This window comes from Lagenorhynchus albirostris, chromosome 8 (assembly GCF_949774975.1).
Source record: "Lagenorhynchus albirostris chromosome 8, mLagAlb1.1, whole genome shotgun sequence".
Classification (NCBI taxonomy): Eukaryota; Metazoa; Chordata; class Mammalia; order Artiodactyla; family Delphinidae; genus Lagenorhynchus; species Lagenorhynchus albirostris.
Window position 1 is genome coordinate 34280937 of NC_083102.1, and position 27503 is coordinate 34308439.

The 27503-nt window shown below is 38.2% G+C and overlaps 1 protein-coding gene across 2 annotated transcripts in view; it reads right to left on the reverse strand.

The window, feature by feature from the left end:
- The window catches only part of MDFIC (MyoD family inhibitor domain containing), a 98903-nt gene that overhangs the window by 12183 nt on the left and 59217 nt on the right, over nucleotides 1-27503 (reverse strand). For both annotated transcript variants that reach the window (XM_060156012.1, XM_060156011.1), the window contains exon 4: nucleotides 24626-24898. In XM_060156012.1, coding sequence (XP_060011995.1) covers nucleotides 24626-24898 — 273 coding nt within the window. The remainder of the gene's footprint in view (nucleotides 1-24625; nucleotides 24899-27503) is intronic.

Here is a 27503-nt window from a genome sequence, read left to right on the forward strand (position 1 = left end):
ATCCATGAGCACAAGTATCTTCCCATTTATTTATTTTCTTCAATTTCTTTCAACAATGTCTTATAGTGTTCAGTGTAGAGGTCTTTCATCTCCTTGGTTAAATTTATTCCTGGGTATTTTATTCATTTTGATGCAGTTATAAATGGGATTATTTTCTTAAGTTTGATAGTTTATTATTAGTGTATAGAAATGGAACAGATTTTTTTATACTACTATTGGATACGGCAACTTTATTGACTTCATTGATTAGATCTAACAGTTTTTGGAAGTGTCTTTACACGGTTTTCTATAAGATCATGTCATCTGCAAACAGAGACAGTTTTACTTCTTCTTTTTAAATTGGATGTCTACTTCTTTTTCTTGCCTAATTGCTCTGTCTAGGGCTTCCAGTACTATGCTGAATAAAAGTGGTGAGAATAGGCATCCTTGTTTTGTTCCTGATCCTAGAAGAGAATCTTTCAGCTTTTACTGTTGGGTATGTTAGCTGTGCGCATGTCATATATGGCCTTTATTGTGTTGAGGTATGCTGCCTCTCTGCCCACTTTGAGGGTTTTTATCACAAATGGATGTTGCATTTTGTAAAATGCTTTTTCTACATCTGTTGAGATGATCATGATTTTTATCCTCCATTTTGTTAATGTGGTGTATCACACTGACTGATTTGTGGATGTTGAACCACACTTGCATCCCTGGAATAAACCCCAGTCGATCATGGTGTAAGATACTTTTAATGTATTGTTGAATTCAGTTAGCTGATATTTTGTTAAGGATTTTTGCATCTCTGTTCATCAAGGATATTGTCCAGTAATTTCTTTTCTTGTGGTGTCTTTGTTTATTTTTGGTATCAGAGTAATGTTGGCCTCACAAAAATTTGGAAGTTTTCCCTCCTCTTCTAGTTTTTGGAAGAGTTTGAGAAGGATTGGTATTAATTCTTCTTTAAAGGTTTGGCAGAATTCACCAATAAAGCTATCTGGTCCTGACTTTTGTTTATTGGAAGGTTTTGGGTTTTTTCGGGGTTTTTTTGTTTTGTTTTTTATTACTGATTCAATCTCCTTCTTAAAAATGGGTCTTTTTGGATTTCTATTTCTTCCTGATTCAATCTTAGTAGGTTGCGTATTTCTAGAAATGTATCCATTTCTTTTAAGTTGTCCAATTTGTTGGTGTATAATTGCTCATAGTAGTAGTCCCTTAGGTTCCCTTGTATTTCTATGGTATCAGTTATAATGTCCCCTCTTTCATTTCTGATTTTATTTGAGTCACCTCTCTTTTTCTTGGTGAGTCTAGCTAAAGGTTTAGCTAAAGGTCTATCAATTTTGTTTATCTATTTCACTTATTTCCACTCTGATTTTTGTTATTTCCTTCCTTCTACTAACTTAGGGCTTTGTTTGTTTTTCTTTTTCTAGTTCCTTGAGATATAAGTTAGGCTGTTAGAGATTTTTCTTGTTTCTTGAGGTAGGCATTTATTACTGTAAATTTTCCACATAGAACTGCTTTTGCTTTGTCCCATAAGTTTTGATATGTTGTATTTACATTTCATTTGTCTCAAGGTATTTTATTTCTCTTTTGACTTCTTCTTTGACCCACTGGTATTTGATAGCATGTTGTCTAATCACTACACATTTGTGAATATTCCAGTTTTATATATACATATAGTTGATTTACAATGTTGTGTTAATTTCTTGTGTACAGCAAAGTGACTCAGTTATGCAAATGACATTTTTTCATGCTTTTCATTATGGTTTGTCACAGGATATTGAATATAGTTCCCTGCGCTCTACAGCAGGACCTTGTTGTGTATCCAACCTATATGTAATAGTTTGCCTCTGCTAACCCCAAACTCCCATTCCTTCCCTCTCCTAACCCCCCCACCCCCACCCCTTGGCAACCATAAGTCTGTTCTCTATGTCTGTGACTCTGTTTTTGTTTCATAGATATATGTGGAATCAAAAGTATGACACAAATCAACATAAGTTATATCATATAGTATCTGTCTTCCTCTTTCTGACTTACTTCACTTAGTATGATAATCTCTAGGTCCATCCATGTTGCTGCAAATGGCATTATTTCATTCCTTTTTTATGGCTGAGTAGTATTCCATTGTATATATGTACCACATCTTCTTTATTCATTCATCTGTTGATAGACATTTAGGTTGTTTCCATGTCTTGGCTATTGTAAACAGTGCTGCTGTGAATATAGGGGTGCATGTATCTTTTCAAACTATAGTTTTGTCTGGGTATATGCCCAGGAGTGAGATTGCTGGATCATATGGCAACTCTATTTTTAGTTTTTTGAGGAACCTCTATACTGTTTTCCATAGTGGCTGCACCAATTTACGTTCCCACCAACAGTATAGGAGGGTTCCCTTTTCTCCACACCCTCTCCAGCATTTGTTATTTGTAGACATTTTAATGATGGCCATTCTGACTGGTGTGAGGTGGTACCTCATTGTAGTTTTGATGTGCATTTCTCTAATAGTTAGTGATGCTGAGCATCTTTTCATGCATCTGTTGGCCGTCTGTATGTCTTCTTTGGAGAAATGTCTATTTAGGTCTTCTGCCCATTTTTTGGTTTAGGTTTTTTTTTTGTTATTGTTGAGTTGCATGAGCTGTTTGTATATTTTCGAAATTAAGCCCTTGTTGCTTGCATTGTTTGCAAATATTTTCTCCCATTCTGTAGGCTGTCTTTCTGTTTTGTTTATGGTATCCTTTGATGTGCAAAAGTTTGTAAGTTTGTTTAGGTCTCATTTGTTTATTTCTGTTTTTATTTCTATTGCCTTGAGAGACTGACCTAAGAAAACACTGGTATGATTTACATCAAAGAATGTTTTGCCTATGATCTCTTCCAGGAGTTTTATGGTGTCATGTCTTATGTTTAAGTCTTTAAGCCATTTTGAGTTTATTTATGTGCATGATGTGAGGGTGTGTTCTAACTTCATTGATTTACATGCAGCTGTCCAACTTTCCCAGCACCACTTGCTGAAGAGACTGTCTTTTTCCCATTTTATATTCTTGCCTCCTCTGTCGAAGATTAATTGACCATAGGTGTATGGGTTTATTTCTGGGCTCTCTATTCCATTCAATTGATCTGTATGTCTGTTTTTGTGCCAATGTCACACTGTTTTGATTACTGCAGCTTTGTAGTATTGTCTGAAGTCTGGGGGGGTTATGCCTCCTCCTTTGTTCTTTTTCCTCAGGATTGCTTTGGCAATTCTGGGTCTTTTATGGTTCCATATACATTTTAGGATTATTTGTTCTAGTTCTGTGAAAAATGTCATGAGTAATTTGATAGGGATCCCATTAAGTCTGTAGATTACTCTGGGTAGTAGTGCCAATTTAACAATATTAATTCTGTGAGTCTGTTTCTGTTTTATAAAGAAGTACATTTGTATCAATTTTTTTAGATTCCATATCTAAGTGATATCATATGATATTTGTCTTTCTCTGATTTACTTCACTTAGTATGATAATCTCTAGGCCTAATCCATGTTGCTGCAAATGTCATTAAGTCATTCTTTTTTATGGCTGATTGCAGGATCATACGGTAGATCTATTTTTAGTTTTTTAAGGAGCCTCCATACTGTTTTTGGATGGATGTTTTGAATATATCTGTTAAGTTCATCATGTTGTTTAAGCTATCCATTGATGAAAGTGGAATATCAAAGTCCCCTACCATTATTGAACCGCTATTTCTCCCTTTAGATCTGCTAATATTTGCTTTATATATTTAGGTGCTCCAATGTTGGGTGCATAAATATATACAAATGTCATATCCTCTTGTTGGGTTGACTACGTATTGTAGTTAAAGTTATTTTTACTACTTTTGTCTTTTAACCTCGTAATTGCTTTATAAGTGATTAATCTACCACATTTACAATGTTAGATTATTCTGAATTTTACTATATATTGACCGTTACCACTGTGATTTATACTTTCATGTTTTCCTGTTACTAATCAGTGCCCTTTCTCTTCAGCTTAAAGAAGTCCCTTTAATGTTTCTTATAAGGCCAGTCTAATGATGATGAACTTGTTTTGCTTTAGCTTTTTTGGAAAACTCTTTATCTCACCTTCAATTCTGAAGGACAACTTTGCTGGGTAAAGTAGTCCTGGTTGGAAGTTTTCTTTCTGCATTTTGAATACATTGTGCCACTCCCTTCTGGCCTGCAAAGTTTCTGCTGAAAAATCTGCTTATTGTCTTATGGGTGTTCCCTTATGAGTAACAGTTGTTCTTCTCTTGCTACTTTTAAGATTCTCTCTCTGTCTTTAAATTTTGACATTTTCATGATAATGTGTCTTGTGGGTCTCTTTGGGTTCTCTTATTTGGAAATTTTGGGGCTTCCTGAATCTGGATATCTATTTTGTTCTCCAGGTAAGGGGAGTTTTCAGCCATTATTTCTCAAAATAATTTTCCACGCTTTTCCCTCTCTCTTCTCCTCCTGGGACCCTTATAATATCGTCACCCTTTTTTTTTTTTTTTTTCATCCTGCTGCTCTGATTAAAGAGTTCCACTGCCTGTTTTTGAGTTCACTGACCCTTCCTTCTACTTCATCTAGTCTGCTGTTGAATCCCTCTAGTGTATTTTTCAGTTCAGTTTTGTGTTCTTCAGCTCTGTGAGTTCTATTTGGTACTGTCTCATATTTCCATCTCTTTGTTGAAGTTCTCACTATGTTCATCCATTCTTCTCCTGAGTTTGGTGAGCATCTTTATGACCATTATTTTGAACTGTTATCAGGTAATCATTCATCTCTTCCTCATTAAGAGCTTTTTTTGAGAGTTTTTTCTTTCTCGTTTTGCCATTTGAAACATATTTCCGTTTCTTCAATTTCTTTGACACCCTGTGTTGACTTCTCTGTATTAGAGAAAACAGCCACCTCTCCCAGTCTTGAAGGAGTAGCCTCACATAGGAGATAAGCCTTACTGTTCAATCCTGCCCTAGCTTTTGGTTGTCTCTCAAACCTTTGTGATTGTTGAAGCAGCCTATTTTATTTTTAGCAGCTCCCAGTATTTGAGGGTGTGCCAAGACCTAACAGTGTCCCTAAGAGGAGAATTTCAGTCAGCACCTAGGTCCAGGATGATTAGAAGCTAGACCTTAGTTAGCAGCTTTTAAATATATTACACTTCTGTGGGACCACAAGCATAAGTTCACTGGCCACCAATCTAGAGGTATCCCCTGGGTAGCAGTCACAAAATCAGGGCAGACGAGTCTACAAGTTCCTTTCCAGGAGATACTGGTGATCTGCAGCAAGGAAGAGAGGCAGCACAAAGATGGCATCCATTGACCTCCATCCCCAAGTGTAGCTCTGCAGCCCCCTAGATAAGTGCCAAATCAGAAGCCTGCCCCTCCGGCCAAAGCTCAGTTCAAGCAAACAGGCATCTTTCACAAAAACACTGGGGATGTGTTTTAGTCTTCTGTCTGTGAAGTGCCCTGGGAGTGATAGCTAGCCAAGAACTGTCTCTCCATTTGTTACATACCGTGGGATCTAGGAATGCAAGACCTGCTGGCCTCCAGAGCTAGGCGATCAGGGAGCATTCCCTGGCCCCTGGGTGGCAACCATAAAAACTGGCCACCAGACGTGTATAAAAGCTCCCCTGGTGGATATATGGGTGCTCCAGAGCAGAGTGGAGGAAGAGCACACAGACAGCGCCTGCCCTCACGTTTACATTGCAGGCCCTTAGAGTGTGTTTAATTGGAAGCCTGCCCCTCAGGCCATAGCTATGAAGATAAGCTAATAGGCTTCTTTCACAGAAAGATTTTCTTAAGACTACTGCCTCTTGATGTGTGTGGGGGTGGGGGTGGGGTGGGGGTGTGTGTGGCCATTTAAGAACTCTGTCCTTTGGTGATGGTCTTCTGGGACCCTTGAGCATAAGCCCCAGTGGCCACCAGAGCTAGGTGATCTAGAGATATCCCTGGGCAGCAGCCATAAGAATCAGGGTGCTAGAGGAGGGTACAGGTTCCTTTCTGGGAGATACCCAGTGAACTGGAGGGAGGCGGGGTGGGGGCACAGAGATGGAGCCTGCCCACCTCTGTCCCCAGAAAGAACTTCAGTAGGCCCTTAGATGTGTGTTAAATTAGATGCCTGCCCCTCAGGTTGATACTTTAAGTTAAGCAAATAAGTCTCTTTCACATAATGTTTGGTACCTCTCGATTGGTTGTCTTTGCACTGGTCCCAGGTGACAGGTGAGTCACAGCAAACAAGCCCTTTAAGACTTGTTTCTCAGTCACTGTAGCCTTGATGGTCTCACAGAAACGAGTCCCACTGGTAATTAAATCTAGATGTTTTGGGAGCTCATCTCTCCGTTGCAGGTCTTAAAAGTTGGTGTCTCTGATATGAGGTTTAAACCCCTCACCCTCAGGGAGAAACTCCAGGTTTTGAGTTCTCTCCTGATTGTGGGTCACTGCACCAGGGGTGGGGTTTACGGTGAGATTGTGTCTCAGCCTCTCTTATCTTCTTTGATGTGGGTTTTTTTTCTCATTTGCCTGATGTGCAGCTAGTTTTTAGGGTTCTTTTTAAAGAGGAACTTGTCCACTATGTAGATGTGGTGTGTCTTTGGGAGGAGGTGAGTTCAGGATCTTCCTGTATCACCTTCTCCCCGTGTAGAATGTTTTTAGGCTAATATCAGTGACTATTACAGAGCACCCAGGGTTGGCCACGTGACACGAAGTTTTTGCGGCAGTGTGGGAGTAAACAAACACACTAAGAGGAAGCTGACAGTACACACAAGGCTGGGGTCAGGCACAACAACTCTCCAGGCACTTGAGCGTTCCTTAGCAAGAGTCCAAAGGGCTGAGCGGCCCCAGCAGTGACTGTTCCTGCAGGCCCCCATGGAGGCAGGGCAGCACCCCCAGCAGGACGCACAGGCCTCACGCAGGCAGGAGGAGCCTCACTTGAGAAGGCCCAGGATGTGCTCCCTGGCCCTGACAGAAAAGCCGGGCCCCAACCAAAGAGGCACAGCAGTCAACAGACACTGCAGGAAAGATGAAGGGAAACAAGCCGAGTAAAACGTTAGGGCGAAATGAGATACCAAAGCACATTTCAAAGCTGTGCACAGGAGGTAAATCCTGTTATTTATGGGATTAATTTGTGAATCAATGATGCCATTGTTCCTCCTTCCACATCGCTCTCTCTCCACCCATGTTATCTGTTAATACCATCTGATTTTTTTTTAAGGCACCATTACAAGTCTTAGATGAACAGGACAATGAAATTATAAGGTATAAATACCTCCACCTTAATTTAGCGTACAAAAAACTCCAGAGCCAAGAAAAATGTATGATCTTGTTGTTTGCAATACTCTAGAATCGACAACAGCATATAAACCTGGTCTTCTCATACAAAAAAAAATTGTGTAGCCTTGTTAGTTATAATACTGTAAATTGTGTAAAAGAAGATAAAAACCCTCTTACTTAGCTGCTTCCCAATCCTCTGCACTTCATCAGGGCCACCCCCCCCCCACCCCCAGCTGAGGTTTCCCTGAGTCACAGCTCATTACCTACTATGACAATTCAGGCAGCAAATGGCAGAACTACCAAAAGAAATGCTGTAAGTGGTGGTGGTTGCTGTTTGTACGTCTGGTTTTGTGCCCCCAAGAACGTTATTTCCCTGTTGCTGGAAGCCTCATCGAAACCAAAGATGTTTCCATTTATGATCACCCTGCCATCTTCATGAGTGGCACAGACAGCCAAGTATTATCCTATGTATTAGGATCTGGAAAATTAAACCCTGTTTTCTAGTCTTGACTCTGTCACTAGTAGGCTCAGTGACCTTGAGCAAGTCATTTCACTCAGTGTCCATATGCATAGAATGTGGGGGAAAATGATCTCCAAGTTCTTTTCAAGCACTACGTTTCTATGATGATACAATCTACTATTATCTATAAACAAACAGTAGATTTTAAAGCTCAGGGTCTTTTCTTGGCCTTGAAGAGAGCCATTGCTTGATTAACACAAAGGTCAAAGCACAGTGGAAAGTTAATTAATGCTGAACAGGAGTTGACTCCAAGCCAGCTAAGTCCCAGGAGCAGATGGTCAGATAGCATGTATTTGTTTGTTAGGTGAAGAGAAAGCAAAGATGGATACAGGTAGTGGAGAGGCTATGCAAAAGGCACACAGACAACAATATGATAGTTTTAGAGATAAGAGTGGCTCGGTATTGTTGGAGCAGGAAAGCCAGGTAGAAAGCCTTAAATTTTCTATTTCAGAAATGAGGAGGTAGGGACAGCATCAGTGGTAATAATATGGTATCAGTGTGGGTCAGGCAGGATGACTCTGAGGAATATTAAAGAAGGTGGGATTAGTAAGAGTTGATAAGACCCTGGAGAAGCAGTGATGGGAAGAGAAGAGTCAAGTATGACTTCCTGGAGCTATTGACGAAGAAAGAAATAGAGGAAGAAAAATAGTTTTGTTAAAAATATTTTGAATGTAAGACAGGTTAAGCCTGAGAACACTCAAATAGAAATGTCCAAGAGGTGGCTGGAGACACTAGTTTGGAGATTGCGCGATAGTCAGAGCTGGGCTAGGCAGTAAGGCGTGCCTGAAACTCTTAAGAGTGAGTAAAATCAAGTAGCCCAGGGAGAATGTCCCGAATGAAAAGAGAAGAGCTGCAAGGGAACAACAGCATTTAAGGAAAGGACTGAGCACTTAACAAGGGAGCAGAAACTCCAGGAAAGGGATGTGCGTTGGAAGCAAGAGAGAAAAATATTTCTGGTGTCAGCTCTGTTTAGCCAGAGAACTTTCAAGGATGGAAATGAATAGCAGTGAGATAAGGAGTGACGACTGAATAGAGAAGTAGGGACTACAAATGCAGATAGCTTTTCAGGAAATCTGTGAAGGGAAAGAAAAACCTGAGGAAGCACTACAAAGGGACGCAGAATTGAGAAAGAGACATACACAAACACTTGGATAAGCTCACAACATATATGCTGTGAGACAGGGAAGACTTGCGTAATTGCAGGAGTTAAAACAATATGGGAAGGGGTACTCAGAGGACTAAGTGGATGGCAGGACCTGCAGTAACAGGATGTGCTGCAGCAGAAGGGAGCCATCTGTTCCTTTGAGATGGGAGGTAAAAACAGGTTCAGATTATTTAGGTAAGTTTAGGTAAGTTTGCGGGAGAGGCTCGAGGTGGAGAGATACTGAGGAAATGCTGGATGGCCTCCTCTCCCCAGGCAGAGTGAGGGCAAGTTTCAGAGAGCTTTGTTGAAAGAGTAGCAACAAAATGAAGCAGTCATTGTGGAAAATGGGAGAGGGCAGGTCTGCACAGTTTGCTGCTGTATCCTGGTACCTGAGGGGCTGTGAGAATCCAGTTGAGACCCAAGACCACACATGGGTAGTGACAGTGCTTTTTATGGATACCAAGGCTTCTTCACTATTGTTCAGCTCCTTGGTATAGACAGAAGGTGAAAAGACAGTGTAGATTTGGGGTTCTGAAAGACAAGTATGTCAGAATGACAGGGTCTCAAGCAAGTTACGAGACTCGTCAAGAGATCCAAATATATATATATATATATATATATATATTCCAAATACATATAAAAAGAATATATTAGAATATATTTAAATGTATATTGTTTGCATATATATTAAATGCCATCATATAGATACTATTATGTGTGTGTGTATATATATATATATATATATATATATATATATAAAATAAAATGGTCAACTGGGGTTCAAGAGCCAGTATGTTCATATTTATTTCTGACTAAAACTATAGTTTTTTAAAAAGTAACAACAGTAATCAAAGGCACTAGGTTAAAGAATAAAATTGCACTGCTGTACAGAATTCAGTGCACAAGCCTGGGCACATGGCAGACCCTTAGTAAATACCTGTTGACTTGAAGAAATTCGTTTGTAGGGCCTGAGGCAAAGATTCCTTTTGGGTTTACTTTCACTTCTCCTACCACTCTACAGAACACATTTTCTAGGAGATAGCTACCACAGACGTTAAAAAGTTCTTTCTAAAGTAACTACTCTTCTGTCATTCCAAAATACAATTTCTGCATCCCTCACTGAGCATAATTATTAGGAAAAAAAATAAACTTAAAAATAAACTTCAACTTCTAGTGTCAACTTTAAATTATGTTATGTTATGGGATGTTATTCCCCAAGAGGGCCGGTTCCTCCAGTTTGATTTCCCAAGAGAAGTCAGAGTAGAAATTTAGGCAGGTTTAATACATGGTTGGAAAAGTAGGATATTAATCCATTTTGCTCTTTTCTTTCAATTATCTTCACATTTCCCCCAAACTCCTGGATTTCTCAGTCTTTAGGAGACAACTACTATTTATTTGTATGAATATTTTTCCCTTCAAAATAGGAAATGATTAATTTCCCTGAGCAAACTTTTATAATTTTTCGATTTTTTTTTTCTTCTAATTGCTTCCTATATCCACTTGAGAGAGGTCTACCACCTTCCATTTTCCCTTCTGTCAAGTGTACAAGAAGTAGGGAAGCCCGTACAACTTACAAAGGCCCTGTGCTGGGAAGGGGCCTGAGGCCACACTCTGCTGTATATCAATTAAAATCCCTTCGGAAGATTGATTAGTCTGAAACATTTTTCACCAGGTTGTTGACTTTGATTCTTTCCTCTGTTTTCTCCCATACTTATTTATGGAGAGTTACATTGAGATTATTCAAATGGTGGCAGGCAAAACCATGAAGTTAATTTTCTCCATGCCTCTGTGTCCTGGTATTGCTGATAATGCCTTGGTAAAAGAATATCATTAAAATGTAAAAATAAGTACAACAGTAACTTAGGGATTTACTATTTAATATAATTTTTAAGGTAGAAATTTGAATACGTCCTCAATTTAATATGAGCAAAAATTAAAAAGCTATTTACGAAAATGTGTCCTCTGCATTATGAAAACTGCACACAGACATGTAAGTTTACAAGACAAGTATGTTACAAAAGAAATTTATACTACGAAGAATGTTATACTACAAAGAATGCTTAGGATGCAAAGGGAGCTAGAGCAGGGATCCTTGTTTATTTCCAAGTGCCATGACACGAACTAATATTTTTAAATGTGTAAAATGAAATATAAAAGATTTCAATGGAAACCAATTATGCTGGAATAGTTATCATAGTATTAAAAGTTGAGATAAATATGTGCTTTTTTCTAACACATTAAAAACAAGATCTAGAGATGATCTCATAACTACCATAATTTTAAAGTAGTGACTAACATAAATAATATTTCATGATTTCTGAAATAACTGTAATGTAATGTAAAAATATCAGTCCCAGGTACTACTAACGCTACTTAAGTTTATTGCTTTCATTTATAATTAAGTAAAATTTAGCATTTCCTTCAAAGTTTAGAGGTTACTGACATCAAGTGGACTTTTTTTTTTCCCCATCAAAGTCATGGGCTCCCCCCAAAGCTAAGAACTCCTGAACTGGAGGATTGTAAGTGGATCTTTCAAATAGCTTCCTTGTGTATTCAACTGAACCCTTCTATATAAAACATTTTTCACCTTACAAGAGTTTTTCAGAAATATGGCAACTTTATACCACGAGCTCCCCTCTATCCTATTTCATACTATACTAGTTGAGAGTTATATACGTTAACTATAAAAGGTCCTCAAAACTGTCATAGTTTAACACTGTATGTAAGTATTAAAATTAATGAGAAAACTTCTACGAGAAGCTAGTGTTTTTGTGTTACCTCAATTAGTTTTAGGACTCAGGCAGGATCATTTAAGAATGCGGTTTTTTTAAAAAAAAACAAAGTAACTATGTATTCTGAAAGAAAAGAAATCAACTCAAATATCATGAGAATCTAATTCAACCTAGAAAAGAATCATCGTTAAAAGTCTTGGGTCTTAGAGAATTTTGGAGTTGCTTCTTTTAAGCTATATACCGATACAAACATACAAACTAAGAATAGTTTCAGATAGTTTTATCTGAAAAGAGTACTAAAACATTTTTATTGAAAATGTCATGAATCACTGCCATTTGAGTTCCTCTAAATTGCAGTAAATTGTTGAGTGAAATCAGGCAAAAGTTCTAACTGAAATGAGTCAGGAGGGAGGAAAGACAGAAAGTAAGAAAAAGAAATGAGGAGGCAGGGTGTTGAAAGACTGACAGACAGGTGGACAAAGATACAGAAGGTATGCTTTAGAATAACAACCAAAATAAGATAACCAAAATTCTGGGCTCGCAGGCCAGATCTTTAAAGATGGAAGCTTCTCTGATGAGTGTACAAAGCAGACATATTTCTAGACGTGTTCCTGTTCCTTAATCTTCTTTTTCAAAAATTCTTTGTTCAAAGTTTATTTCCCTCCAATATTACAGTTCTCTATTCATAAACATTTTAGTGTCTATTTAGCCAATAAAATACTAGATCCTTTAAGTGTATAGAGAGAGCGGTGGCAGGCACACAAAGGAAGGAATTGGAAAAAAAATCTAATAATAAAACACTGGGGAAAAAGAAGGAAATTTACAACAGCACCAAAGATAACAATAAAAAAATATAGTATTACTGAAACAGTTTTAGTTAAAGACAAAGGTATGTGAATAATCTATTTAGGTTTAAAATTCTGAATTTTCTCTTTCCTCCAGATTGTCAGCGGGCAGACCACATGGCATTTAGACGTGAACTGAGGTACAAATTATACAGCAGTATTTTCTTCAGTTCATCAGCTGAGGTAAATATTTTTATTCTTCTATCCTTAAAAATGAAACTAATTTTTAAAAAGTGAAAAACACTTTAGCTAAAGTAAAAATTTAGGCTAAGGTGAAACACAAAATATAACGAAAATGTTTTGATTTGTCATGAGCATCTAAGATAAAGTTTTGCCCTAGGTGGTCACCTCTAATATTTGACGACAAATTATATTAAGTGAACAATGCTCTCTGATACTATTTTTCTTCATAAACTACAAGAGACTAATGAGTCACCAGTCAGTTTTCGTCAGAAGATTCAAAACATCCTGCATCTCTTCCCAAAAACTTCTTCCTTTGGGAATTGTAGTATTATGCAGTGTCTAGTGCTATTATTATAACTAGGAAATAATATTTTGAAATCCTTCTAAAATGAATGGAAACTTCTAGCATACTTTACATCATTACAAATGATAATTATAATTACAAATGATAAAATAGTTTCTTAGATAGATAGAAGGTTTGCAAAACTGTAAATCCACAATGTCAACTCCTACTGGTCATTTGAAAGATCACCGGTTAAATAAATACAAAGTGCCTCATATGTGTAAGCCTCCTACAGAAGGCACTGGAAAAGATAATGGCAAAATGCAGGGGACACGGGTTCGAGCCCTGGTCCGGGGGGGGGGGGTCCCGCGGGCCGTGGCCGCTGGGCCTGCGTGTCCAGGGCCTGTGCTCCGCGGCGGAAGAGGCCACAGCGGTGAGAGGCCCGCGTACCACACGTACACACAAAAAAATGTGGCCACTCTTTGCTAATGATCTAAAATCTGAGAGGGGTGATAAGAAACAGATACAGAAATCAATAACTACAAAACATGCACCTTCTAATGGATCTCTTCTGCTTCACCTACTCAAGGACATCCTTGTCCTGCAGAATCTACCAACTTCTCCTCTACTAGCTCATTGCCAATAACACTCGACCAATACATCCCATTTCTAAAAATATTCCCCGTTAGCTCACAGCCCTTTTACTATTCTCCTCTAGGAAAACTCCTTGAACAGAGTAGCCTAGACTTGCAATCTTTAATTTTTCTCTTTTCATTCTCTCTAGAACCCACTTCAATCAGACTTTTGTCCCCCTCACAACACCAAAAGTATGATGGTTACCAATGACCTTCACAGGACAATGTCAATGGTCACTTCTTATTCATCTTACTGGTCTTCTCAGTTGCCATTTGACACACGATCACTCCCTCCATCTTGAAATACATTCTTCATTTGGTTTCCAAGTGGCCCCCTCTTTATTGGTTTCTTCTCCATTGCTGACTACTCATCCCATTTTTTTTCAGTTCCTCTTCATTTTCTGATGCCTACACATTGGACTGGTCCATAGCTCAGTTCTTGGAATACTAATCAACTTCCTGGGCAGTAGTTCGCAACCCTACATGTATATTAGAATCACGTGGGGAGCTTCTAAAGGATGCTGATGCCTTGGCCCCACTCCACTCCAAATGAATTAGATCCTCTGGGGTCTATACCCAGAGTGATATTGCACATCCTACTCCCTTTGCCCAGAAATTCTTACTCCAGGTACCCAGGTGCTGGAATTGAGAACCAAAATCCTAGGGGATCCCATCCACTGAACATTCTGTACCCTGATGACTCACAAAACATCTCAGGATGCAGAGCTTTCCTCTCACCTCCAAACTCCTCTATCCAACCACTTATTTCACATCACCACTTAGAACGACCATGGGCATCTCAAGTCCAACATGTATGTTCAAACCAAACCCTGTTCTTCCCATCTCTGTTAATGGTAAATCCATACTTTCAACCGCTCAGGCCAAATAACCTGGAGTCATCCTTAACCCCTGTCTTTCTCTCACAGTGAAATATCATCCTTCAAGAAATCTTACTCTGCCTTCAAAATACATCCGTATACAACATCTCACCACTTCCACCACTGCCACCCTGATCCAACCCCATCATCTCCCATCTGAATTACTGCAAGAGTCACAGAGCAGGCCCCCCTTCTTTGGCCACTGGGTACCTGGAGTCTACTCTCAGCACAAAAGGCAGGTGATACTTAAAAATGGTAAGTCAGGTCATGTCAGTCATCTGCTCAAACCTGTCACTGGCTTCCCACCTCGCTCAAATCAAAATCCTTACGGTGGCTCATTAGGTCCCCCACACTCTGCTCCTCACTTTACTGTTTAGTTCTTAGAGATATTTGATTTTAGAATAAGACAGCTGAAGGTATCCAGGGTCTTTTGTTACCTTCAGGAATAACACAAGCTCTAACAGGATTTTGTTACTACCTTAGAAACCTGAGGGAAAGAATCATAACTGTTGTTGGATTTTCAAAGAAGCCCATGAACCAAATATAATCAGAATCTCTAAGAGACTATCACAATTAAATTAATTGGAATTTTGATTGTCTTAACCTTTTAAAGCCTTTGCTGTTGATAGTAATTCAGTGAAGAGTAGACCACATTAAAACACAAATATACTTTCAAAACATTTTAAAATTAAGCTACTGGATTCTGCAGTAGTTTCCTTACTCATGTTTCCTACACTTTTCTTCTAACTCTTTAACTGCGTGTTTACGTTCTATTTCCTGTCTTATACTATACTGTGTGTCAAAGCTATGGTTAAATTCAATCGAGGGCCTTAGCAATCTAAAGTATAAGAAGCTATCAACTTCCATCAACTTATGGTCCCAAACACAAGTCAGGACTTTGGAACTCAGAATCATAAATGTCTGCCCTGTCAATGTCTTCCATTCAAATGCAATTAACGCTCCTGGAATGAGGTACGAGGGGGGACTTGATAGGCTTTTTATTCATTTCTTCGTACCAACGTATTCCGTGGAAGTTACTCAAAAAGCTTCTAAGATTAATCAACCGTACAACCCATAAAGAGTGGAGTTACCTAGGTTAACAATTCAGTAAATGCTTCTCTGATTACTCAGTTCTCATGCTTTGATAATGGACGTGCATTTACATAATTCAGTATACTGAACTCTAGATCTAAACTCTAAAGAAATGACATGCTGGCTTGTCAATAAGGGTATCATTATTGCCTTCTTAAATCTTCAACCTTTCCCCCTCTCCAGGATCTTTTCCATCCAAATGTAAACACACACAAACCTTTCCCATCTTAAAACAAAACAACCCTCCGTGGACTCTGGCCTTTCTAGAGCTAGTGTCATCAGTGTGTTTCAACCACAACCCCCATCATTCTGGCTTCTCCATAAAAATGGCTCTTAATTAGGTCACCAAATGACATCCACATTGTTAAATCCAACAGAATTATTTCAGTTCTCATCCCACTGAGGCTGTCAGCAATAACTGGGGCAATATTGGGTGCAGGCCTCTTCCTCGAGTTAAAACATTTCTTCTCTGGCCTCCATGACACCACCCTCTCCAGTTTGTTTCTTCTCTCACCTTTCTTACTGATTCCTCTGGGCCAGATCATCTTCCTCTTCTCTTCTTTCTGACCTCTCCCCTAGGCTATCTTATCAGTGCCACGGCCTCACTCTGACGTCACCGCTGGAGAGAAGTTTGAACTTTCCACGGGACTGTCTCCCAAGTGCTCAAGCTGAATCCACGCTCCCATCCCACCAAGCTGGCTACCTGCCAGTGATCCCTGAGTCACTCAGTTCTCAGCCATGCAAGCTTTGCTCTTAAGTCTCTATTTGAGAAGTCTCATCCAGATGCATCGTTTCAAATATCCCCTCTATGAGAACAAATATAAACTTAGTATGCTTGCTCCTAACTCCTTCACTGAAGCTCCAGTGGTATACTTCCAAATGTTCTTGGATTGCATAGCATTATTTGAAATTGAACAGGTCTAAAACTCAACTCATGGTCAGCCTCAAACTATATTCAGCTATTCTGCTATTCTTCATGATTTCCTAATTTCTATTCGTTTTCCCAACTAGTTGAACGAGACGATGACTGGCAGTCCTGCTTAGAACGCATATCTGACTGCTGCTTCAGTTCTATTCAGCTTTAGTCCTGGGCCAGAACCCTTAAACTCAATCCTGAAACCCTAAAGAAAACCTTCACTGCCCACACCTGCTACACCTCTTGGGGTTGAAAACAAACTGTAATCTGAGTAATCTGGGCCAAGCCTGGCTGCTGCACCTACCTGTTACTGTTTCACCTCATAAAACATCACCTAAACTTACCATCACCAGATAAAGAGAAAATTAAAACCTGGATATATTAATAGGGTCATTAGATTTATTCAATTCTTCTTTCCACTTAGCCTATTATTCTGAAGCTGGGTTTCTAAACAGTTTCTTCACTCAGCTACCCCACACCCCAGTGCTTCCTGGCCAATCTATCTGTATCTCCATTGTTTTATTTCCTCCCCACCCATCTCCTGAGTGAATGCTAAGCTAATTTAAATTGGGCTAAGCGTGCCTACAAAACCAAAACACCAAAGGTGGAGTCCACATCCAGTGGCTAGCTGTGTCTATCTCTTCTTTAACATGGCCCACAAAGCTGTCAGTTATTAGAAAAGAAGCACTCCAAGATTTGAGGCATATTTTGAGGCGTTTCTGTTTCAAGTGTCAAATATATATATATATTTATCTGATATATATATCAGAACCTTGTAAAATCTTTGCTTTTCATCAAATGCATGGATATGAGAATAATTTACTGTAGATCATAAATTACAAAGTTAACCTATTTTCCTAAACTCAAAAGGAAGTGTACTTAAATACTTACTTTTGGTCCTAAAGTAACACTTAGCACTTATAAATACTTTGATAGATAATTGTTTTAAGGAGAGCTGATTCAATCCTTCAAGTAAATAAGAAGCAATGATTATATGTGCAGAGTAACATAGTCAAGTTTGGTCATGCCTGCTCTCCACACACACATTCAAACACCCTTCTCTTTGTGTTACTGTTGTTCCAGTTAGCTTGCTGGCTGAGCAATGAAATTTATTAAAATCCTGTTTTCCACTGGACTGGCAAATATTGCATCAGCAAGCAGAATTCTAAACCTTTCTCCCACACAATTATTCTGACATGGAGTGGAAGGCACTGTGCCTGAGAAAACAGAACAAAACAAAACACAACATCATCCAAGCAAGTTAAGTATTTTGAGGGATGCAGCAATATATCTTGCCAAAGTTGCAGGAAACTTGTTTCTGAAATCTCAGATTATAATACTATGGTCACATCATGAAGTCCTATTATTATCATTCCACTAAAATACTAGTACTTCTACAAGAGAATTTTTTATGGGGGAAAAAGTGAATAAGATTTTATAATACTATTAAAACTAAGAATGAACCATTCAATTCCAAGTTTACCTTTCTAATTTTTTTTTTATGGTTTTAGGATTTGGGCACGTATAGTTGACTGAAAAACCATACGGAATAATGAGAAAACCTGATGGGGCTGGAAGACAGGAGTTCTGAGTTCCAAGTCTGCCCTGCCTCAGCTGAGTTTCTTTTTTACCTTTCTTTTAGCTCAAATATCTGCTCTCCCTTTTATCTCCCCTCAGGCTTTCAGCAGTTCCTGAGGTTTCAACCATAATGTCTGTGAAATGTTAAAGAATAAGTATCTATGTTCTCCAATTTATGTTCCTTACCTGGAAAATGTTATGTTTCAACATTTATGATAAGTCAGGCACTAGGCTGTGTGCTCGAAGCTAAAAGATGACTAGAACAGAATCTTTGCCTTCAGTGAGATTACATTTTAGTGCCGAAGACAGAGAGTAAAAGAAACAAACTCCAGTATCATTTTGTATTTGGAGGATACTATGGGGACCCAAAAGAAGAGCAATTAGCCCAAAACTGGGGCATCAGGAGATGATGCTCGAGTTCTGAAAAAAAATGGGTAGAGGTCAAGAAGGCAAAGTAAGTTATAAGAACATTCCAGGATGAGGGAAGATGAGCAGCAAAGGCATTCAGCTGTGTCATTAACCATGTGTGCAGGGAACTTCAAGCATGCAGAGAAGGCACAATTTCAAGTGCAAGGAGTTAAGTCAGGGTTTGCAGATGATGAGGAGAGAAGGGGAAATGGTGAGGTCAAGGAAGGAGGGGGAGGGATCTATCTGAATCACCTAGTGGGCTTTTCAAACTGTCCTGCTCAGTTGTGCTATATCTCCTTTGAAGGCTGTGTGCCCCACCCAGACCGCCTCCCGGTCATGGCTGTACTCCTTCTACTGGTGACATGATGCCTGTCCCTATGGTAGTTGCGAAATACGGCTACACTATGAATGCAAGGGGAAATGCACTGAAAAGAAGAGGAACAGGAGTCTAAAAACAAGACCGAGGAAAGGTAAGAAGCCAAGAGACTAGTTTAAAGAAAGGGAAGCAGAGAGAACGAGTAAAATGGGAGGACTGGGCTTAAGTCCCTCTCTATAGGTCCAAAGCTTTCCTAAAGAACTTGTTAGCATCCCCAGCTCAACAAGTCTAAACCCAATTCATCGTTTTATCTATGGTAATAGTTCATTACTAAAATACAAAAAGATTATAAAGGCAATCAGAGTACAGATGCTTAACACATAGCAGTATTCTGGGTCTACATAATTGCAACCATAGAATTTCTGCATCATGGAGAAAAAAGAAATACGTTTCGTGATATAAAATGATGTCCTTCAGAGAAGTTGTAAGTATCTGGCTACACAGTTTTGGAAGAACAGGGCATCCCAGGCTGCCTGTGGACTGGTCCTTTCCAGTCTCATCTTTGCTACTTTGACTCCTCAGCAAAATACTATTTGTGGTTCTCTGAACAAAATACATTATTTCACAAGCCCCCTTCAGCCTTGAATGCCTCTTTCAACTCCCTAACCTTGTCTTATCCTTCAGGTCTCCATCCAGGCATTGCCCTGTCCAGAGAGCTGACATTCCTGACCCTTCCTTCCCTGTGTGCTCCTTCATGATGATGATGATAACAGCAGAGCCTGGCCCGGATGAAGTATATGCTAACTCAACGGAATGCAACATCAACTCAGCTCCTCTTCACAACTGTCCTATGATACAGGTAACTAATTCTATCCCCATTTTACAGATAAGACACTGAGGCACAAAGAGATTAAGTAACCTACCCGAGGATACAACATGGGCCACTGGTAAAGCCAATATCTGAACCCAAGAAGACTGGTTCTAGAGTCTGTGCTCTAATCACCAGGCTATGCTGCCTCTAGGATTTAAAACGAGACTGTTCTTAGATATTGCCATGTATGCAATGCTCCTGACACTTTTCTGAAAACGAGACTGTTCTTAGATATTGCCATGTATGCAATGCTCCTGACACTTTTCTGCAGCATTTATGTTCAATGAGCTGCTGGGATGGGATATGCAATTTCTCTATAAGTACTAAATCTATGTTTTAATATGAAGTATGTTAACTATCAAATATTCCTAAAAAGTATAAAAATCTCTTTCCAAAAATATCTTCGTTGAAACTTAACTTTTACAAAAACATACAGCTATAACTGGCACACCTAAGATGTGTTAGGATTTACTATTCCCATAAGAAAAATCATCTTAGCGTCTAATGAAAACCCTTGGTAATTTGAATATCATAAGATACTAAATTATACTATAATTATTTCAAAGGTCAAGAATCTTAAACATTTAGTCTTAAAACTTCCTACCTGGGTGATGCAATCAGGAAATTGAAGTATGTATGAAAATATTTAATGATATAAAACAAGTAGAAATCTACTAATTTAATAATCTTTAAATAAAATGTACAATATTTTCCCACATGGGTTTTCTTCCCCTCTATTTCATAAAAGGAACTTTTTTAAAGAACATTTTTTTTAATGAATATGAGTACATATTTTAACTTTCCGGTGCTAGTTTCAAGGAAGTAGTTTGGAATAAAACATTGCATCACTTATTAACTCGTGTGAAACTCTATGAAGTTGAAGTTATAGTACTGAACACCACTGTAAATTTTTAAAAACTGGACTCAGACCCAATCCAGTCTCTTCAGAAATTTATGATCTAGTAGGGAAGGAAAATGGACACAGAACACAGGTATGAGAACTGTTTTTAAAATTTTAGAAGAATTTAAAGAAGGCAAATGTTTACTAATCAGAAGATCCCTGCCTGACCCACAGCTGCAATGATATCAATGTCCCATGTGATGTTAGAATGGCCACTAAATTACCTTTTCCTCAGAGAACTTTAAGGCAAAATGCCATAGTGGTTTCGAGCATAGACTATAGAGCCAGAATGATCTGGGGTTGAGTCTCATTTCTATCAATTTCTATCATGTACTAATTTGACTTTGGCGGGTTCACTTAACCTTTCTGTGCCTCAGTTCTCTCATTTATAATTAAACAATTATATACAGTTCATAGAGTTATAGTGCTATTAGGAGGATTAAATGAGTTCATGTGAGTGAAGTAGGTGGAACAGTACCTGGTATACAGAATGAACCTACATAACTAACTAACTATGAATCAACATAGCTTAAAAAGAGAACCTGATGAAACACATGTCTATTTGTACTGAGGCCTTAAATAACCCACAGTTCAAGACATATGAAAAGATGCCACCAGCCCACTGACCCAGTCATGTGGCTGGGTCCATCCTTACCTCTGTATAAGCAATGGACCCACATCATAGCAGTGTTTTCCAAACTTGGTCAGCAAAGCAGCCCTTAGTGCCCTTAATGAAAGACTGTGAAAGAGTTATACATTTAATTCCACCATCTGAACCAGAACAATGTCCCTCTGGTTGTCAATATTGTAAATCATAACCGCAAGCACCATTTATCCAGAAAAAAACACACATTGCCAATCTGGGCAAGGTTAACTGTTTTCAGCGAATATTGTTTTGCTAGCATTTGCTCACTTTGCTATAAGAACAGGCATAGACGACGAAGATTTAAGAAAAATGTGAAACAAAAGGAAAAACATAAAATGAGAAAAGTCTAGTAATTAAATCCCCCATTGATTTTTAAAAAATAATTTCTATCCATTTTTAATAGTATCACAAATCAAGCCTGTTCAAGACCTACTGTTCTGACATACAGGCCTCCTGAAATCCAGATATTATCTCTGTTTATCGAAACTCTTTACAATAGCCAAGACATGGAAGCAACCTAAGTGTCCATCGACAGATGTATGCATAAAGAAGATGTAGAATATATACACAATGGAATATTACTCAGCCATAAAAAGGAATGAAATAATGCCACTTGCGTCAACATAGTATGATAATCTCTAGGTTCATCTAAGTGAAATAAGCCAAAGACAAATATCGTATGTATAGATGACAAATATATGATATTGCTTATATGTGGAATCTAAAAAAATGATACAAATGAACACACTTATGGTTACCACAGGGGAAAGTGGGGGGGGGAATAAATTAGGAGTTTGCAATTAAAATATAAACAAACACTACTACATATTAAATAAACACAAAGGACCTACTGTATAGTGCAGAGAACTGTACTCAAGAACTGTACTCAAGATCTTGTAATAACCTATAATGGAAGAGAATGTAAAAATATATATATATGTGTGTGTATATATACATATATGTGTGTGTGTATATATATATACACACACACATATATATATATAAAAATCTCTTTGCTGTGCACCTGAAACTAACACAACATTGTAAATCAACTATATTTCAATAAAAAGAAATAATTAAAAAAGGATTTCTCCCGTTGCCCTGTTCTATCAGCAGTTACTAGATTTCTACTTGCCCAGGATTCACATATTCTATACAGCAAGAGACCTGTTCTGAGAGTCAAGCAGCTTTGCTATAAAGAAAGCACCACAGAATCCTGGAATCGAACCTAACCTTTTAGATATCTAATCCAAGGCATTTTCTAGAAAAAAGCAGCCCCAGACCCAAGTGCCCCAGCTAGTTGGTGGCAGAGCTGAGGTCCTTTTCCTTTTAATTTGCCATCTACCAGTTCTGTGCTTTTTGTTTGTTTAAACTTTCCTTCAAAACTGAAAGTCAGAAGAAACAATAAAATGTGAAGGCACAACCTTAAATAGCAGCAAAAAGCAGGAAGATGTCCAAGTAGTAGGACAATGGAATTTTCATCTAAGTTCAAGTAATCAATCACAATAAAAGGAACCTACCATCAGGCTAAATTGAATAGCGTAAGAGTGAAGTAAATGGGTAGGACATTGTACAGTATGTTTAGACAGACAACTCCACTGGCATTTCCTACTCCTCATACCCCCGATCCAATCTGGAACAGATTTTGTAATAAGAGAAGGATTACAAGGGACTTCCCTTATCCACACCTTTGTAGTGTGGGGAAGAGGAGGATAGTAGAGAAAAAGCAAGGAAGAGGAGAGAGGAAGGGAGAGTAGAATTATATTTCATTTATATTACTTCATTTATATAACTACTGGTTTTCCTCTTCCTTCATATGTTACTTACAAAGCTGCATTCTTCCATTAGAAATCAATTCAGACATGGTATTAAAAATAAGTGAATAATAACAAATTTTATAAAAATTCCATAAGCTATTTCAAGTTGGATATGCAAATGTTACCATTATTTAAAATCAGTAAATATCAAATGGCAAATTAGAGGTTAGGGGCACAATAAGAAAAGTCAAATGTATAAAACAAGAAGATTTCAATTGCATTCAATTATTTCACCCAATCACCTAGAAGCAAAGATTCTCTCTCAAAAATTGCATTGCCTTCCCAACTCCTTGGAGAGCCAGTTTAGTTAACAGCCTACCTATGCTTCAGAGATGACCACGCAGCTTACATGTCAAACTCATTTTAAAGTGTCAATCATGTCCCTTTCAATCTAATTAGTTTGGAAAGTAGTGTCACTGACCTGGAACTATGCAGACCATTTATTATCATATCATTTGATCAACCTAACACTTTACCTCAGTTGAGTTTGAGACACCTGTAGCCAAAAATGTAATATCCTTTCTCCCACTCATTACTGGTAACTCTCAATACAATTTCCTATTTACAACTCAATTTCTCTCTCTATGAATAAGCATGGCCAACTTCACAGAAGCATCCCCAGAATTTCCCTTCTTTAAGATGTCATGATAATTAAAATAGAAAGGTAAGGGGAATAAGAAAAATAGTTTCTATTTTATCTATATGAATGTATATATATATACACACACAAACACAATACCTGAACCAGAAAAAATACATATATATATTTAAAAAAAAAAAGATTCGAGTTTTTGATACCCACGAACTGCTGAAAGGAGGGAAGAGGTAGAGCAGAGGAACATGCATATATGCTGGGAGAAATCTGGGACCTTAAACTTGAGGGAAAGCTATTCTTTTTTTTGACACAACACGACCGCCATTTTTATAAAAGGAATCTGTAGGTTATAAACCCAGCATCACCAGATGGGTTTGTGTTATAATAAACAAAAGCTTTTCCAGCTTCATAGTATTTAATTAACAAGGTAATCACTAATTCCTGAGAGGTCAGAGAACGTAGCCTAGTGCCTCTAGGGAAGGCGCTAAAGGCCAGACCACAGTGAGCTTGGAATGAGGCAGGGCTGGGGGAGGGGAGCTGTCCAGGGCAGCACTGGTAGCTGGAAGATACTGGTCCGTCAAGCAACAGAGATTACCTAGCCCACTCCCCGGCAAAAGCACGAAAATGACCATCTTTGCTTTAGTTTTGCATATTTGAAAACTGATTTGCAAGACAAAAATACAAGCGGGTATCTCTGAACCACAGCATAACATATTGAATCAGGGATGAAAAAAATACATACATTCATATGCCACCAAAACGTTGTATTTGTATTTTTAAAGGTGGTATTAAAAAAAGAAGTATAGCAGTCATATTTAAAGTAATGACTGTTCAGTCTAGAAGACAATCTAAAAGCAGGATGTCAGCGGCCAACGCTTCCGTTCCCGGCCTGTGCTTTCCTTTGGGGAAGCTGCATTTTACCAAAATTCCTGTTTGGAGGATAAGCAAGATTCTGCATTTACGTTTGCTTGATCAAATACTTATTCGCGAATATGATTTTACATCTGGTCAAATAAAATATGCATATATTTCACTTACCTTCAGGTGACGAGCCTGTCTTTTGAGAAAAGACAGCATTTACTTTACTCTTCTTACTGATGTCACTGCTTACAGACAAGCTGGATTGCATTTTTCTATGCATTTTTTGAGAAACGGGTGCTGAAAGTCTTCGATTCTCTGCAGATACATGTTTGGCCCCGTGGTGGATTCCATTTCCATTGCTCAGACTTGGGTGGCCGTTCTTTATCTTGCTTATTTCCTCCTCACTTTCCTGTGCTGCAGTTTGAAGCTGAGGCAAGCGCTGAGGTTGGGCTAAGTGAAAAAAACAGGCAAAGTTTATCCAGTTAAAAAAATGAATATTTGAAAATAATCAAAATAGACTCAGTAACAGACTTTCTTGGATTTTACCCATGATCCTAAAAGTGAAGAGGAAAAAAAAAAATAAAAGGAAAACATGAATAAACATGAACATAGAGAAAGCATAATTACTAAAAGGGAAAATGGGAAGGGGGTCATCAAGGGTGACTTTCCACAAGGGATATAAAAAGAGGAGAAAAAAAGGTATTTTTTTTCTTTAAAAAATTTAAGTTGCAAATCTGAAAAACGTTCATTCAAAACTCATTCAACAGCTAATGTGGATTGTTTTCTAAGTCCCAGGTCCTTTTTTAGGTGCCATAGACTAACAGTATTATAGCAATATCCCTGAAAATGATAAACTGCTCAATTACCTTTTGAGATAAGAGGCAAGGAACAATGAGGTCAGGTATCAAAGCTGGATAAGAGAGAACGAGATAGTTGTTTTTCTTTTTAATTCCACTTTAAATTCTGAAGAAGAAAACCTTTTCCATATTCTTTAATTTGATTTTAAAATAAACCATTTATGGAAAGATAGGAATAGAAAAGAACTTCCTTAATCTGGCAAAACGCATCTAGCAAAATTAAAAGTCAACACTGGAGAAGTGCTCCTGTTTGGTCAGGACCAAGAAAACAATGCCCACCTTCACCCTCTTATGCAACATTACACTGGCGAAAACAATAAACACCAAAAAGAAAAAAAACAGGGGTGAGTCCTGGAAAGGAAGAAACAAAATTTCTGAGATGGGTACATAATTGAATATTCCAGGGGAAATCTAAGAGACTGTACATTCTGAAAAACTAAGAATTTAGCAAGACTTACACACGATGAACCATATTCAAACCAACCAAATTCTACAAGCCAACAGTAAGCAACTAGTAAATATGCAAGAAAAATTGAACTCTTCATAGCAACAAAAGAAGAAAAACAAGCCCACAAACAAAAACCCCTGTAAGTATCTAGGAATTAAGCTAGAGAAAAGGCGGCAGAGATTTCGTGGCAAAAATTACAAAATATTACTGAAAGACATAAAAGAAAAGCCTAATAAATGGAGAGAGTATAAATGTTCATTCTGATAATATGTTAATTCTCGCCAATTTATTTAATGTAATTCCCATAAAATTTCCAAAAGGCTTATTTGTGGAACTTGACGAGCTGATCCCCAAATTTGTAAGTAAGAGTACAAGAATCACTAAGGAAATTTTAAGGAAGAAAAAGACAAATGTGGGACTTGACTTACCAGATATAAAGTCTTATTTTAAAACTACAGTAACTGAGACAGTATGGTGGCGGTCCAGGCATAGACATAAACCAGTGGAACAGCAGAGAAAGTCCCCAAAATGTATATGTGTGCACGTGCAAATGCACGTGTATCTCATACAAAGAAATTTCAGATGGATTAAATGTCTATATATGAAGAGCTTAAAAGAAAATTATAAAAGAACATTTTATTAGCACGACACTAAAAAGGGCAAACTACTTTGACTCTTTGGACAACAAATCACAAAACAAGCGGGTGACTAGCGATCATCTGTCTGCCCAGCATTTCTGAATACGCCCATAGCTTTTGATAACGTGCTCTATCTCTTCCCTACATTCCTCTTGAGTTAGAGGGCACATACGTGACTTACATTCTACCAAGGAGAAGTATGCAGAAGTGCAGACGGTGCAGAAGTACCAATGCAAGATGGCAGCCACACCTGGGTCGTGGAGCCTCTCGCACAGACAGCGAAGAAGGCATTTGTTGGTCTTGGCAGTGGGTGCGGTGTCTGGTGTCCACTTCCTAGCAGACCAGTGGGCCTAGGGTGCAGCATTAGTGGGGTTTTCATTAGGGAAGCCCCGTTGAATGGATGGGCATGATCCTTGGCTGTGTAACTCTTGGGAGAATCTATTGCTACTAATACATTTATTTTCTATAAATTAGCTAAAATGGATTCTGCTTTTTGCAGCTAAGAGCCCTGATCTCAACCCAAAATGTTATCTGTTTACATTGGTTAGGTAATGAGGTTCTTAAAATCAACATTTACCTTGCTTGTGTAGCTCCTAAGCAGAGTGACCAATCATAGCATTTCATCAAAACAACAGCAACAACAAAAAACGTTCGGTGTCAAATTTTACTATTATATCATTTCCTGGAATTTTAAAATCTGAAGCTGCTGTTTTAGTCTTTTCTGTTTATGATTATGAACAGTTAGGAAATGTAAATTAAATCTGAATACTAAGAGGTCTTTGACTTAGAAAAAGTATTGCATGCAAAACTGTAACAGTTATACATGGCACTGATAAGTCTAAAATGGACTAATTATCTGTCATCTGGGGACTACCTAAGACTTGGTATATATTTTTGACAAACAAGACAGCTTGCATTTGAGTGACTCTTCAGCACACATTGTTTACTTCCATTCTTGTTCACATATCCTATGTCTCTTAAGGAAAAACATCTTAACATACCAGAATATTTTACTCATGAATGTGCATATTGTAAGAAAAAAATTTGGTGTTTTTCTGCTTAATGAAAGCATCCTTTCATACCAAGTCTATTAACAATGATACCCAATTTAT